Raw genomic sequence first — 14246 nt, forward strand, 5'->3', positions numbered from 1 at the left:
CAAAATAGTATATATATATATATATATATATATATATTTATAATCACCAATAAAAAAATTAAAAATAAAAAAAATTACTAAGAAAAATGTATCACATAAATATGGGCATTTGAAGATAAGTTATCACAAGAATAAGCATTTCATGGACTTACTTTATTCAGAAAAATAAAAAACTTGATATCATTTTTTAAGTCAATATTCATTTATAAAAATATTTTTGGATTTAACTCATCAAGTTATTTAATTTGACTAAAAATTTGCTGAAATCAGAGTTTCTGAATGACTCTTAATCGAATTTTGAATATTTTTTTCTTAAAATATGTATCAAGATCTATGACATGTCCTAAAATTCGTGTTAGATGTTAGAAATTTTATGATAGTTTAGTTATATTTATTGTGTATGAGTGTACCATATGAAGAACAAATTAAAATTTATATTATATTTAATTTGAAAGAAATAAAAACTTTTTGTATCATAAAAAAAAGTTTATTCTAAAACAATTTTTTTATTGAACGAGTGAGGCCAAATTAACATTAAAATAATCCTTTGGAAACATGCATGCAGAGGAGAAGGGAAAGAAAAATTCATCTGAGATTCATTTGAAAATTATTGTAAAGTGAGAAAAAGATTTTGAAAAATAGTTAAAGATTTGTCTATACGTTACGAGCCAAAAAAATTTTTGTGCGGACTGCTGACGTACCTCTACGTGCGGCAGAAATTATTTTTGAGTTATTTTCAGGTTATTTTTGAGTTTAATTTTCATAGTTTAGATGAAAGAGCATAAAATACCCCAGAAATAACCAAAAAATAAAAACTTTGAATTATTTCTGAATTATTTCGGTATTATTGAAAATAACCCAGAAATAACCTGAAAATAACCCATAAATAACTTCGACTGCACGTAGAGCTACGTGAGGAGTCCGCACAGAAAATTTTTTGGTTTGGTTAAGTGAATTTGTGGTGTACTATAATTCTTCTTAAACATTTTAGAAAAAATATAATATGTTTAATATAAAGAATTACAGATATATAACCTAAAGAATGAATTTGAAGTTTAGATCTTAGTTCATTCTCTCAAAATTTAGAATTTGACCAAATTTGAATCACCGTTAATGTAAAATGCTATAGGCAAAGTCGCTTTTCAAAGGTGTTTTTGATAAGGCTTTTTAAGACAATGCACAAATGATGAAATTTTTAAATGAATAAATAACAAATAATATGAATAATTTTTTTATAACTTAATATTTATTTTTTTATATTTATCACTAATAATTTAAAGATGATAAATAATAATAATAATAATAGCAGCAGCTTGCAGAACATAAAATGAAACTCATTATCATAACTTGTTTGTTACTACAACTCCACATCAAAATTTCAATTCCAACATTTGTAACAGGTAACGAAATTTGCCTTAAAATGCGTGCAGTGAAATTATAGAATGTTTAGTTCATAGAAAGGGAGTTCTTGAGACGATTGACTATGTGAGGGAGAACCCTTACGTTGTCCTCAATAGCCTGACTGACGCATGCCTCTAACTCACCCATGGCTCCACTCTTCATCTGCTGCAGCTTCGCCGCCTCAAACTTATCTTGACAGACCATCAGAGACCGGTTCAGCCTTTCCTAAAAAGCACATTACAACTCAAATATTACATTTCAAACCTTTTCATTACTACATCTTGTAAATATTTTATTGCTTTAAACGTTCCAATGAGCACAAAGTGAAAAGGATGCAAAGGGAATGGGTCATTTGGCTGTTTGAAGATGAGAAAACAAATGAGTTCACGAGTAATACTCTTATTCTGGGGCATTTGCATACATAGCACAAAGTGCTGTGTATGTAAATATGAAAATTTAGGTGTGAGATGTGTAAATAAATACATAAGAATCGTGTGCTACGAATGTAAATTACCCTTTTATTTTTCATTTCTTTTATGAGAAAATATAATCATCATGGACACAATCTTTCAAAATGTGTTTTCTGATTTCAAGCAACCAAATGACCCCAAAGATAGCAAAAATTTTTCTGTGTGGACTCCTGACGTAGTTCTACGTGCGGCGCAGTGTATTCTTGAGTTATTTTCAGGTTATTTCTGGGTTATTTTCAATAATCCCGAAATAACCAAGAAATAACCCGCGGTTATTTCTTGTTTATTTCGGGATTATTGAAAATAAACCAGAAATAACAGAAATAACCCGCAGTTATTTCTCAGGTATAAACCTGCACCGTACGTAAAGATACGTCGAGTGTCCGGATAAAAAATGCTCGCCAAAGATAGATATAAGGAGGCTTTACATTACCTGCCACATAATTCTTATCCATTTATATATATAACCCCTAAACTTTAATATTTAGGTAGATAACACAAGCATTTGATATTATACAAAAATACAACTCATATTACATTTTTAAAATGAATGCACGCTCTTCATGCGTATATTTTGATACTAAAGCGTTATAAAAATAAATATAAAACTAGTTCGTCAGCAGATTGGTAATTTCAATCCAAACCTTTTGATTACAACCAAAAATAAATTCAAGTTTCGTCTAAAAACTTCATGCCTCAATTCATGGCTGGTAACTATAGCTATCATCATCAGCAACCAAAATTAACAGCAACCAGCTTTTTCCTCTACAAGCTGCCTTCAATTGCAGATCATCGGAGGTCTCGTCTCCTTCCTTTCCTCTACAACCTCCCATCGAAACAGCAGGCAAAAGAATATTTGTATGCCGCAAAGAAGAAATAATGTATGTCCAGCCTAAGAATTAGTTGTAGAAGACTTGCAACGAGAAATTCATCGTTTAAAAGAAAGATTGGCAGTTATTGTACGGCAGGATCCTGGAGAGCGTGAAAATGAATCTGAAAAAGAGGTGATAGGTGAGGAAGAAGAGAACTCATTCCACCAAGGAGATTGGACGGATGAAGAAAATGAAATTCTCGAGGAAGGAGGTGAAAATTCATTTCATCGAGAAACCTCTGGTTTCAATTGGTTTGAAGATTCAATGTTGGAATTATCATCGATGCCCATGTACGAGTGTAAGACGATGACTATTTTTAGGCCTCGAATCGTGGATAGTGAAAAATTCTAAATATGCAGTTGATAGAAGAGCTGAGGGTGAAGATTCCTATGGTGGAAGGAATTTGCATAGTGATCAAACTAGAAGATATGTTGATTCTGCTTCTCTCAATCATTAGTATCAAACTAATATACATGATGATATGGAACAAGCATCATTACTTCAACAACAACTACGCTTCAAAGCTCAGCCGTTGCATTTTGGCCCTGATATGAGGCAGGTTGAATACCTTAGCAAGAATTGCACCTATTAGGCTTGGTTCTCAAGAAATTGATGTAGAGTGGATTGATATGCTTTAGAATTAGAGCTGGAAACCCCTTGATCCAGTTTCAACAATGATCATGTTAGAAGATGCTTGGATCACCAAACTTGATCCACCTGGGAAATAGAGCGACTCCATCACTTTCAATGTCTACGAGTCGGTTGCTCATTACAAATCAAATTCTAAGATTGCTCAATATGAGAAAACCTAGCCAACCACGAGAGAATGACGCGGGAACTAGCATTTTAATTCAGTTTATGTGTTTTAGTTTGTTATTTGTGTTTCTATATTTTAAGATAAATATTTGTAATTAAAAGAGTTTAACATTTACAAATAAATGTTGATTTATGTAGGCCGGGTAGGAGGATTTTCAGACTTGTGTTTGTTTTCTCTTTGGAGTTTTTTGTCCATCCAAACATTTCCATGTAGTTGTATCCTAGATTGACACCCTGATGGTATTTAGCCTTTATCTTGTTCTTCATGTTATTTACTGTTTTTTCCAGTTATTTCCACTATTCTTGTTGAAATTAGTAACTACCCTTTTTGGCTGGTATTAGTTAGGTTATCATACTTTAAAACCACATATTCTACAACTTATATTAGTACATTCATTTGATAGTTTAGACTTATTTTGATCAACATCTTATGACTATAAATATTAATCTCTCATAATCATCAAATAAATCATAAATTAAAAGTTTCTCCAAACATATGAAGCCCTAAAAAGATCATCAGGCAATATCTCTGGTATAAGTAAATGAAATTCACCATTTAGCATATACAATATATGCTCCACATATCATATTAGCATTTAAAGAAATAAATGTGTAAATCTCCACAAGAAAATTGATAGAGAAGACAAATAGTACTAGCCTTGGTCCCAAATGAAAGAGTTTATTAGTTATCTTCAATTTAGACAGACTAGCTTTTAAATCCTGAATAAAATGAGATGCCAATCAGCAAAAAGAAATAAAAACGGTGCCATAACACTACGCCTAATCCTTTAAGATCAGGCCCAAATCAACAAAACAAGATGAAGATCAACTTCAGAGAAAATATACCTGAAATTGAGCCATTTCGGTCTCCACAAGATTGTTGGCCTTGAGAACAGGCACACTGCAACTTTCTACACAACTATTTATTTCCTCTTGGCGTCGCCTCCTGTCGAAGCACTCGTAAGCGCATTTGAAGTATGATTGCTGCAGTTACAACGAAAACAAAGCCACACCCTCTGAATAAGCAAAGAACAGCAATGCTAGAGGGGAAACATGTCGGAATCTAACAGAACCCTAACTGAAATAAAGATACAGTTCAGGAAGCAAGATTGAGAAAGAACTGATACCTGAAGGTTGAAATTAACGTGATCTTGAATGGGTTGAAGCTGGTTCTGTGCTGCAGTATTCACTTCTTCCAGCTTCCTTCTTATTTTATCCGTCACAATTCGCTCTTCCATTGCCGCTATGTGATCCATCTTCTTCCCCGAACTTGGTTCGAGCGGGAAGAGAGCAGAATCAGGCTTTGGGAGTTCTTATTAGGGTTTGCGGCCAAGGGGGGCTGCCTTTTATAGTGCTCCACCGGAAGTCATTTTGGTTAGTTATGTAATTAATACAAGTATTATTAATATTTTGCATTTACATTTCTAACATTAAAATTTGCACTATGTAATCCTATAGAAGTGTATGCTTCCCGTGAGAGCCCTTCATGCATTCGCCAAGCCCGATTTTTTTTAGAACTTTTTCCATGGTTATTGACAGCAAATACCAATTCTGAGCTCCACCAACCTCCACAATGTTATGCTGAGGTCAATTGTTCGCACTTTCTTCTCCTGCTGCACCAATCCACCCTTTTTTCTTCTGAATCCCGTAGTAAGAAGTCCATGTGGCGGTTCATCTCGGTTTAAGATCATGAAAAGCTGCAGCTACAGAGGAGGTGTTAGCAATACTGGAAGCATGGCCGATGTTTTGGAGATCATTGGTCCTCTGGAGAACTTCCTTTCCTCCGATGCTATCATCTATGTGACGTTGCTGAGGAAATGTATCCGGTGTAAGAATTTCCTGATTGGAAAGTTGGTTCTTGCTCATTTGGTTAAGCTTGGATTCAAATCAGAACTTCTTGTTTCAAATGTTCTGCTGGATGTCTGCTGTAAAGCCGGGTTTCTGGATGATGGCTTAAAACTGTTTGATGAAATGCCGCAAAGGGACCTCATCTCTTGGTGCACTATTATCTCTGGTTTTGTGAGCCATGGATTTGATCTCAAAGCTTATAGTGTCTTCATCGGGATGCTTCAGAGTGGACTGAAACCCAACCATTTTGTAACTTCGTCTGTGCTGAAGGCTTCTGCAGCTGCAGGAATTCCGGAACTCGGTGTTTTGGTTCATTGCTTGGCTACAAAATGTGGATTAGGGTTTGATAGATTCGTTGAAGTCGGTCTGGTTTGCATGTATGCAAAATGCGGGTTTCTGAATGATGCAATCAAGCTGTTCTACGAAATTCCTGTGAAGAGTTCTGTTTCCTGGAACGCTATTATTTCGGGTTGTATTCAGAATGGTTATCTCATGGAGGCTGTCAAGATAAGCCTCGAGATGTGTCAGATAGGATTTCGAATGGATTTAGTGACTTTGAGGATAGTTATGAGTGCTGCTTCTGCCTTAGAAATGTTTGATTTTTGTAAGTTACTCCATGTTTATTCGATAAAACTAGGGTTTGATACTGATTCTTTTCTCGTTGCCGAGTTTGTGAGATTGTTAGCTATGCTCGGCGAAGTATCCTACATGAGCGAGCTCTTTAATGTGGTAAAGAGGCCTGATGTGTCCTTGTATGCATTGCTTATATCTGGATATCATCTCCATGGTTGCAGGGAAGAAGCTTTAAAGTTAGTAGAAGAGCTATTTGCTGTGGGTTTGAAGCCAACAGAAGGATATTGGATCACTATTTTAAATATTTGTGCTTCCAAGGAAGAAGGTAATCAAATCCTTGCTCTTATATTAAAAATTGGATTTTTATCATCCATTTCTGTCGGGAATGCTTTGATTTCCATGTACATTAGATGCGCCGATATGATTGAGGCTTATGGAACCTTTCTTAAGATTGAAGAACGCGATACTGTTACATGGACGGCAATCATGGCAGGTCTTACTCATAACCTCCAATACAGAGAAGCTCTTCTAACTTTTCAGGATTTCAGAAAAACCAAACTCCAACCAGACGAACAATGTCTGGCAACAGCTGTCAATGCTTGCACTGGTCTTAAAGCCATATATAATGGCAAAAAGATCCATGCTTTAGCTGTAAAACAAGGAGTTGAAATCTGTAAATTTATAATTGCATCCATTCTTCACATGTATGCAAAATGCTCTTATATAGGCAGTGCGGTAAGGTTGTTTTCGCTTTCATCCGCATCCTACGCCTGTGATTTGATTCTAACGAATATCATGCTCGCTGGCTATTGTTGGAATTCTCTGCCACTTATGGCTTTGGAGCTGTTTAAGAGGGAGAGCCAATCTGGACTGATTCCTGACCAGTTCACCATTTCTACCCTGCTTGGTGCTTGTGCTGACTTGAATACAATGACTGCAGGTGAGCAGATACATTGTTGTGTCGTCAAGATAGGATTTGAATTCTCCGACATTTTTGTTCAGAATGCCATTGTTAACATGTATTTAAAGTCCGGAAACATTGCCAATGCATGCAAATTTTATTATTTCATGAGGAGAAAGAACATTATCTTGTATGAAATGTTAATGGCGGGTTACCTACGCCAGAAGGGAGGAGAGGAAGCTCTGATACTTTTATCTGACTTGCGTCGAAGTTTCTTATGTAGCTGTTTAGTGGCATTTGCGATGGTCTTAAGAGCTTCTGCCAATTTTTTTGAGCTGCAGGTAGGTGAGGTTAATTTGTCAGAAAGATGTAAGGAAGATTCACATAAGTTGTCAGGAAATAATATTATTTCTGATTTTGATTTTGAAGAAAATTATGAATATGGTGGAGCGGAAAAAAGACATTTTGCACCTCTTGGTCTTTTCAAACAAGAAGGAGCAGATCAAAACTGTTATTTTGATGTGGATGGAATTTATTTCTATGAAGATTTTGTTTCTAGGTTGTGTAAAGCATCACCTATTCTCAGCCCTCTAGAAACTCCGAGATTGATTAGCTCACCGAAGCCAGCAGGCCTGGCCCCTTGAACAATAATAAATGGTGAAAGAAGCATTTTTGCAGATATCTGCATGTTTTGCACATAAATCCAAATACTTTTGCGAGTTATGTTATTAAAGTTGATGAAGATGAAGACAATAAGACGGGATCTTCTTATCCTTCTGGTTACTTTGCCAGGTTTCAATCTCTTGGACCACATTGATTAACAATTAAAGGGTCGTTGGGGATCATTTTTTATTTTTAGTTTTTAATTTATATTTTGTTTTATTTATGTTTTTATCTAGAATAATGCATATTTGGTATGCAAATTATTTTGAGTATTTTTAAACATAAAAAAATGTATCTTTAAAACAAAATATAAATACATACAAAAGAAGACACTAAACAAACATGCTTTTAAAATAAAAGCAAAAATAAAAACAGAAAACAACAAATAAAGTGATCCCAAATAAGCCTTAAATGTTTCAATTGCCAAATATCTTGGCTTCTTGTATTGAAAAAAGTAGCCATCGCCTCATTGATTTTTGCTTAGTTGATCTGCTAATGATTTATATGCGTGCTAAGCTTTTGAACTTCTTTCTTGGTTTCCAAAGCTAGGCATGGAAAGTTATTAGGGGGCATTTACATACACAGCACACAATTCTGATTTATTTACATTTCTCACACCTGAACTTTCATATTTGCACACATAGCACTTAAAATCTTTAATATCACGTGAAAAATAGCATTATTATCACTTTTTAAAAGTAAAATACACCTTTTCATTCATAAGTTTTAAGCACCACAAAGTGCTATGTATGTAAATATGAAAGTTTGTGTGTGAGATATGTACATTCATTAGAATTGTGTGCTAGGTATATAAATTTCCAAAGTTATAATTGATGACAAATTGGAAGAATATCACTCCTTTCCTTGTTAAGGAATCTATGATTTCATATTTTCTGGCATGCCTTGTGATAACAATCCAGATTAACAATGAGATTTTCTGTACTCCAGGTGATCTCTATGCTCTCTGGTTCATATTTAATTTCTGAACTGGTGGGTTCCTCCTGCACTCTTCACTCTGTGATTGCTACAAATGAAGGTTCGATTTCTTCTGATCATGGTTATTTATTTTAAATTTTAGGAAATTTACATACGCACCACACAATTCTTATGTATTTACATATGTAACAGTGTTATAAAGCTATGCATGAAAATGTGTATTTCACTTTTGAAAAGTATAAGTGGCATTTTTTATGTGATTGTTGAATCTGAGATTGTCCCATGAATCATCCCAAGAAATAGAGCATAGAAATTAGGGAATTGTGTAACATTTTATTCACGAAATGACCCTCTATTTATGGACAAAGAGGGTAAAAGAATTGAACTTACCTTTATAACTCTGCTTTAAGGAGGGGTGTACGAGCTATTCTAGGAATTATATCTCAGTGGGCCCAGGTGGCCTTGCCGTCCTTTGACCTTGTTGATTGAGGTTGAAGGGGCGAGATGGCTAGTATTGTCAGCCTTCTGGATGGGACCATCGGTTGGTCGGAACTTCAGGCTTATAGGAAACCAGTTGGATTTCTGAAGACGGTCGTTGAGGTTGATCCGGCCGACTGTTGTTAGCCAAGCGGATGAGTTGGGCCAGTTGGGTTTTCTAGGTCCCTTGGTCTTTTTCCGGTGGGTCCAACTTTGTCACGTCACTTTTTCTTTAGTTGTCGGATTGCCTTGATATTTGCACTGAGACATTTTTTTTGTACAGTGATATTAAAGATTTGAGTTATGCATGTAAATATGAAAGTTTTGGTATAATATATGTAAATTCATAAGGCATAAGAATTGTGCGGTATGTATGTAAATGATTCTTTGCCAATTTGCTCATCATCATCTTAAGGAGGCTTTGTAGAAGAGGGCATAATTGACTGCATAAGATAACATGTTGGTAGATAGCTGGAATACATCATTATGGCTAGAGACGTTTTTAAGAACTAATTGATCTCAAACTTAGTAATTTTATTGGCAATTAAGAGACTAAATTGCCACATAAATTATAGGATTAGTGGAGCTGTTGAAAAAGATTAAGGGACATTTACATACATACTATCCAATTCCTATGTAGTTACATATCTAAACGCCAAAAGTATATTTTCTTACGTATATCCCCCCAGAACTCTCATGTCACATCGAAAATATCACTGCTTCAACTTTAAAAAAGTGAAATGCACATTTTTATGCATAGGTAAGATGTCATGTATGTAAAACTAAAGTTTAGATGTTAGATATGTAAGTATAGAAATTAAGTGGGGGTATCTTTGAAATCTTCAAAATATTAAAAAATAATCATGTTATTATCCAACCAAGCTTCATCTAAGCCAATCACTTAGCTAACATTTTGGAACAATCCATGGATAGTTAGAATGATAAAAAAAAAGATTACAATAGTACATGAATAAGTGATTAGGTGGCTAATCATCCTTTCAAAGTAGGTTTTCCTGAACTTGTTGCTCTATCAATTCAGTTCGCATGTCGAAATTAGTCTGCAAACTAGTGACTAAGTGGTTCAGTTAGTTTTATATGAAAAAGATAATTTATGAATGGAAGAATAGGTGTGAAATATATAAATACATAAGAATTGTGTGCTAGGTATGTAAATATCCCTGAATTTTATTAGGAAGAATCGCATTCATAAAAATGAAGTGGATTTGCTTGATATTTTAAATTCTTCCTACAAGTTTAGGATTCCAGTCTTTTATTGTTCCTTAAAGATAACTGCAATCAATTTGTCTCATCTATGTTTTTTTTTTTTTTTTCAAAGATTCGCCGGAGGGCGGACCCCCAACCAACCCCATGTGACTTTTCAAGATTAGCCGGAGGGCGGACCCCCAACCAACCCCATGTGACTAATTCGAGGCGAGACTCGAACCCTTAACCCTCAGGGGTCTTACAAATGCTGCCAACCAATGAGCCACAATATCTCATCTATGCAGAGAGAGAGAGAGAGAGAGAGAGAGAGATGAAAACAAAGATTGTCAGCAATGCCGGCCTCTCTTTTAATCTTTTAAAAAAAATAGCGTCATTTACATTCATAGCACACATTTCTTATGTATTTACACATCTCATACCTAAGCTTTCATATTTACACAAATATCACTCAAATTTTTAATATCACATAGAAAATAACATTATTATCACTTTTTTAAAAGTGAAATATATATACTTTCATTCATAAGTTTAATACGTCGTAGTGTTGCACATGTAAATATGAAAGTTAGGTGTGAGATATGTAAATACCTAAGAATTTTGTGCTGCGTGTGTAAATTTTCCAAAATAATGAAGAGGAGGGCAGACAACTATTAAAATATAAAAGAAATTCTGCCGCCCTCATTTAAAAAAAAATCCATTGAGAAGCATTGAGAAACTGGCATGCCATAAACAATATCAATGGACAAAAACATAAAAAAAAAATTTATATAGATTTACACTTGATTGCTACGTTTCATTGTCACTTCTTGCTTCTTCTTGATCCTCTCTCTTTCACTCTGTATATAACACTTAATTAAATTTTAAATTTGCATATATGCCATACAATTTTTATGCATTTACATATCTTACGCCTAGAATTTGATATTTACATTTATGGCACATTAGTAGTAAAAAATTATGCATGAAAATATATATTTTGCTTTTAAAAAGTTAGTGATAGTGTTATTTTTTATGTAATGACAAATATATGAGTGTTATGTTATGTATGTAAATATGAAAGTTTAGGTATTAGACAAATATATGAGTGTTATGTTATATATGTAAATATGAAAGTTTAGGTGTTAGAAATGTAAATATATACAAATTCTTTGTTTGTATGTAAATGCACCTAATTAAAAAGCCTCTACCTTTCACCTCATTTCCTCCTCTCTCGCTCTCCCTCTCTCTCTCTCTCTGTCTGTCTCTCTCTCTCCCCTATGGCCATGATGGCAAGGATCGTAGGCAATGGAGAACCACCTCATTTCCTCCTCTCTCTCTCTCTCTCTCCCATGGCCATGATGGCAAGGATCGTAGGCAATGGAGAAATAACCTTAGTACTCTCTCATGGCTTTGGTACAAGCCAGGAAATTTGGGAATACGTGATTCCAAAACTTTCTAGAAGATATAAACTCTTGCTCTTTGATTGGAGCTTCTCTTCTGCTGCAGAGAGCCAACAACCAGAGTTCTCCTATGAAGGCTTGGCTAATGACCTAATTTCTCTCCTTGATGAAATGAAGTTGAAGGGAGTCGTCTTCGTCGGCCATTCTTTGGCTGGCATGGTCGGCTGCCTCGCCTCCGTCAACCGACCGGACCTCTTCAGTCATCTTGTTCTTGTCGCCGCCTCACCAAGGTTGGTGATACTTTCTTGCACGAATATGAATAAGGAGACACGAATACAATATGATAACTTACTTGAAAATATCATTGAGAAATTTACATACATATGACACAATTCTTATGCATTTATATACCAGTTTTTAATAGTGATTTTTTTTTTAATGTGATGTCAAAGATTTTAGATACGTAAATATTCAAGAATTGTGTAGTTTGTTTGTATATTCTCCAAATAACATTATGATATATGTTAGTATTCTTACTCTTAAACCATTTTGTACTCATTGATATCTTCGCACGGTTAGTGTTAGTGCATCTGTACTGGTACCGAGACACCTGACTATTTACATGGTCATTTTAGCCTCCGTGCCTATAAAAGCTCTTGTTAAAGAAGTCTGGGGACTAATTTAACATTTCTATAGACTTGGAGACTAACATGAACACCTAACAAGAGTTGAGAGACCATTTTGACACTTTTTTGGGTATATTTGTAAATGCTTCTTTTTTAAATCACACAGGTATATGAACTCTGAAGATTATGAAGGAGGATTTGACCATCAGAGATCCAACACATGCTGAGCAGCATAGAAACAGATTTCCAAGCTTGGGCTGATAGTTTTGCAGAATTGGTTCTGGGAAACAATCATTCCAACCCATTGTGGAAATATTTGCAGACTCTGAAATCCATGAATGCAAAAACTGCTTTATCTGTAGCTAAAATGGCCTTTAATGGCGACCAGAGGGCTCTTCTGGAGCAGGTGGAGCTTCCCTGCACTATAATTCAGTGCACAAAAGATATTGCTATGCCTACTTCTGTTGGATATTATATGAAGAGCAAAATAAAGGGGACAACTACACTGGAGATAATGGAAGTAGAAGGGCATTTCCCAAATGTCAACTCACCTCAAAATTTCATCAAAATTATTGATAAAATTTTTATTTGATGAGGCTCCGTTTGGGGCAGTTACAGCTTATTAAGAAGCTGTAGTGAAACTGTTGAAGAATAATCTAATATTGTAAAAAGCTATGGTGCTATTACAATATATTTTTTTTTTTAAGTCAAACCGCAGCTGGAAAGATCTCACCGCACCTTGCCAGGAGCAGTGGGAAAAAGTTGGTTTCAGGGGCAGCGGTGCGGATAAATTTTGCATTTTTTGCAATATTTTTCGTTTAGTAAAATCAAAATAATCTCCTAATTATTTGTATGAGATCATTTTATTCTCAGAATTAATGAAGTTGTTAAAATTGTTTTCAAGCTTTTTAAATTGGGGTTAATATGGTCCTTATTGGGGACTATTTTTACTTATATTAAAAAAATTTGGGGTTGAAGTTGATATTTTTATGAACTTGAGACTAAAATAGCACACCCTGCAAAGAGTCAGAGAGATTATTTTGACAATTTTCTCATTTTTCATCTGTATCTATTTGAAGTTGTGGCCGGCATTGGTTTGTGTGTTTTTGAAAGAAATTGTCTTTGTTATGAGCCTCAAGTTTTATATGATTATCTTTGAAATTATTGTGAAAAAACTGAGCTGTATATTTGCAAATATAAAGTGTTAGTGTTAGATATGTAAAGATATAAGAAATGTGTGGCATGTATATAAATGCCTTTTTTTTTATTATTTAAGTGTTGTTATAATCTGTGGACTTCTGTTATGTATCAATTTAGTTATTATTTTTGGGAAATTTATGTATATGTGATATAAATCTTATGTATTTATACATCTAATGCTTGAATTTTGATATTTAATATTTTTTATTTGATATCAAATATTTCAGTGGTATAAATGTAAATAATAAAGTTTAGGTATTCAATATGTAAATATATGAGCATTTGGGTTGTATGCAAGGTGAGGACTCCGGATCCATCATAGGAGGGGCGCCAAGTGTAAAGTGAACCCATCATAATACACTTTGATTGGTCCACTTTACACGTGTGCCCCACCCGCATTTGGGTTGTATGCAAGGTGAGGACTCCGGATCCATCATAGGAGGGGCGCCAAGTGTAAAGTGAACCCATCATAATACACTTTGATTGGTCCACTTTACACGTGTGCCCCACCCGCATTTGGGTTGTATGCAAGGTGAGGACTCCGGATCCATCATAGGAGGGGCGCCAAGTGTAAAGTGAACCCATCATAATACACTTTGATTGGTCCACTTTACACGTGTGCCCCACCCGCATTTGGGTTGTAAATCCAACCCTAAACTTTAACTTTTAAATATTCATAACACATAAAAAATACCGCCATTTTAACTTATAAAAAATAAAATTTATTTTTTCACCAATAGGTAAGGCTTCATGAATGTAAAAATTGAGGTTTGGGAGTTAGATATGTAAATACATAGTCATTGACTGGTATGTTTGTAAATCTTCCTTCAAACAAATTAATAAAACAATTTACACACTAA

At 34.6% G+C, this 14246-nt stretch overlaps 2 protein-coding genes and 1 pseudogene across 6 annotated transcripts; 2 read left to right on the top strand and 1 right to left on the bottom strand.

Moving 5' to 3' along the window:
* Positions 1–1328: 1328 nt before the first annotated feature.
* Positions 1329–4891, bottom strand: LOC110025642 (protein FAM136A). Its single transcript, XM_020726226.1, has 3 exons — positions 4687–4891; positions 4406–4543; positions 1329–1626 (listed from the first exon to the last, which is right to left on the bottom strand). The coding sequence occupies exons 1-3, from the start codon at positions 4813–4815 to the stop codon at positions 1447–1449; spliced, it is 447 nt and encodes a 148-aa protein (XP_020581885.1). The 5' UTR covers positions 4816–4891; the 3' UTR covers positions 1329–1446.
* LOC110025639 (pentatricopeptide repeat-containing protein At1g15510, chloroplastic-like) lies at positions 4855–10591 on the top strand. Of its 5 annotated transcripts, XM_020726225.1 has the most exons (5): positions 4855–4933; positions 5018–7222; positions 7311–7673; positions 8493–8580; positions 10294–10333. In XM_020726225.1, exons 2-3 carry the CDS (start codon positions 5138–5140, stop codon positions 7473–7475), a joined length of 2250 nt encoding a protein of 749 aa, XP_020581884.1. In that variant the 5' UTR covers positions 4855–4933; positions 5018–5137; the 3' UTR covers positions 7476–7673; positions 8493–8580; positions 10294–10333. The 5 variants fall into 5 exon arrangements, with proteins under 5 accessions (XP_020581884.1, XP_020581882.1, XP_020581880.1 ...); XM_020726223.1 differs by lacking the exon at positions 10294–10333 and adding an exon at positions 10341–10591 and having other exon boundaries at positions 5018–7673; XM_020726221.1 differs by having other exon boundaries at positions 5018–7673.
* Positions 10592–11483: 892 nt separating this feature from the next.
* LOC110025641 lies at positions 11484–12965 on the top strand (annotated as a pseudogene).
* Positions 12966–14246: the final 1281 nt, after the last annotated feature.

This window comes from Phalaenopsis equestris, unplaced genomic scaffold (assembly GCF_001263595.1).
Source record: "Phalaenopsis equestris unplaced genomic scaffold, ASM126359v1 Scaffold000320, whole genome shotgun sequence".
NCBI lineage: Eukaryota > Viridiplantae > Streptophyta > Magnoliopsida > Asparagales > Orchidaceae > Phalaenopsis > Phalaenopsis equestris.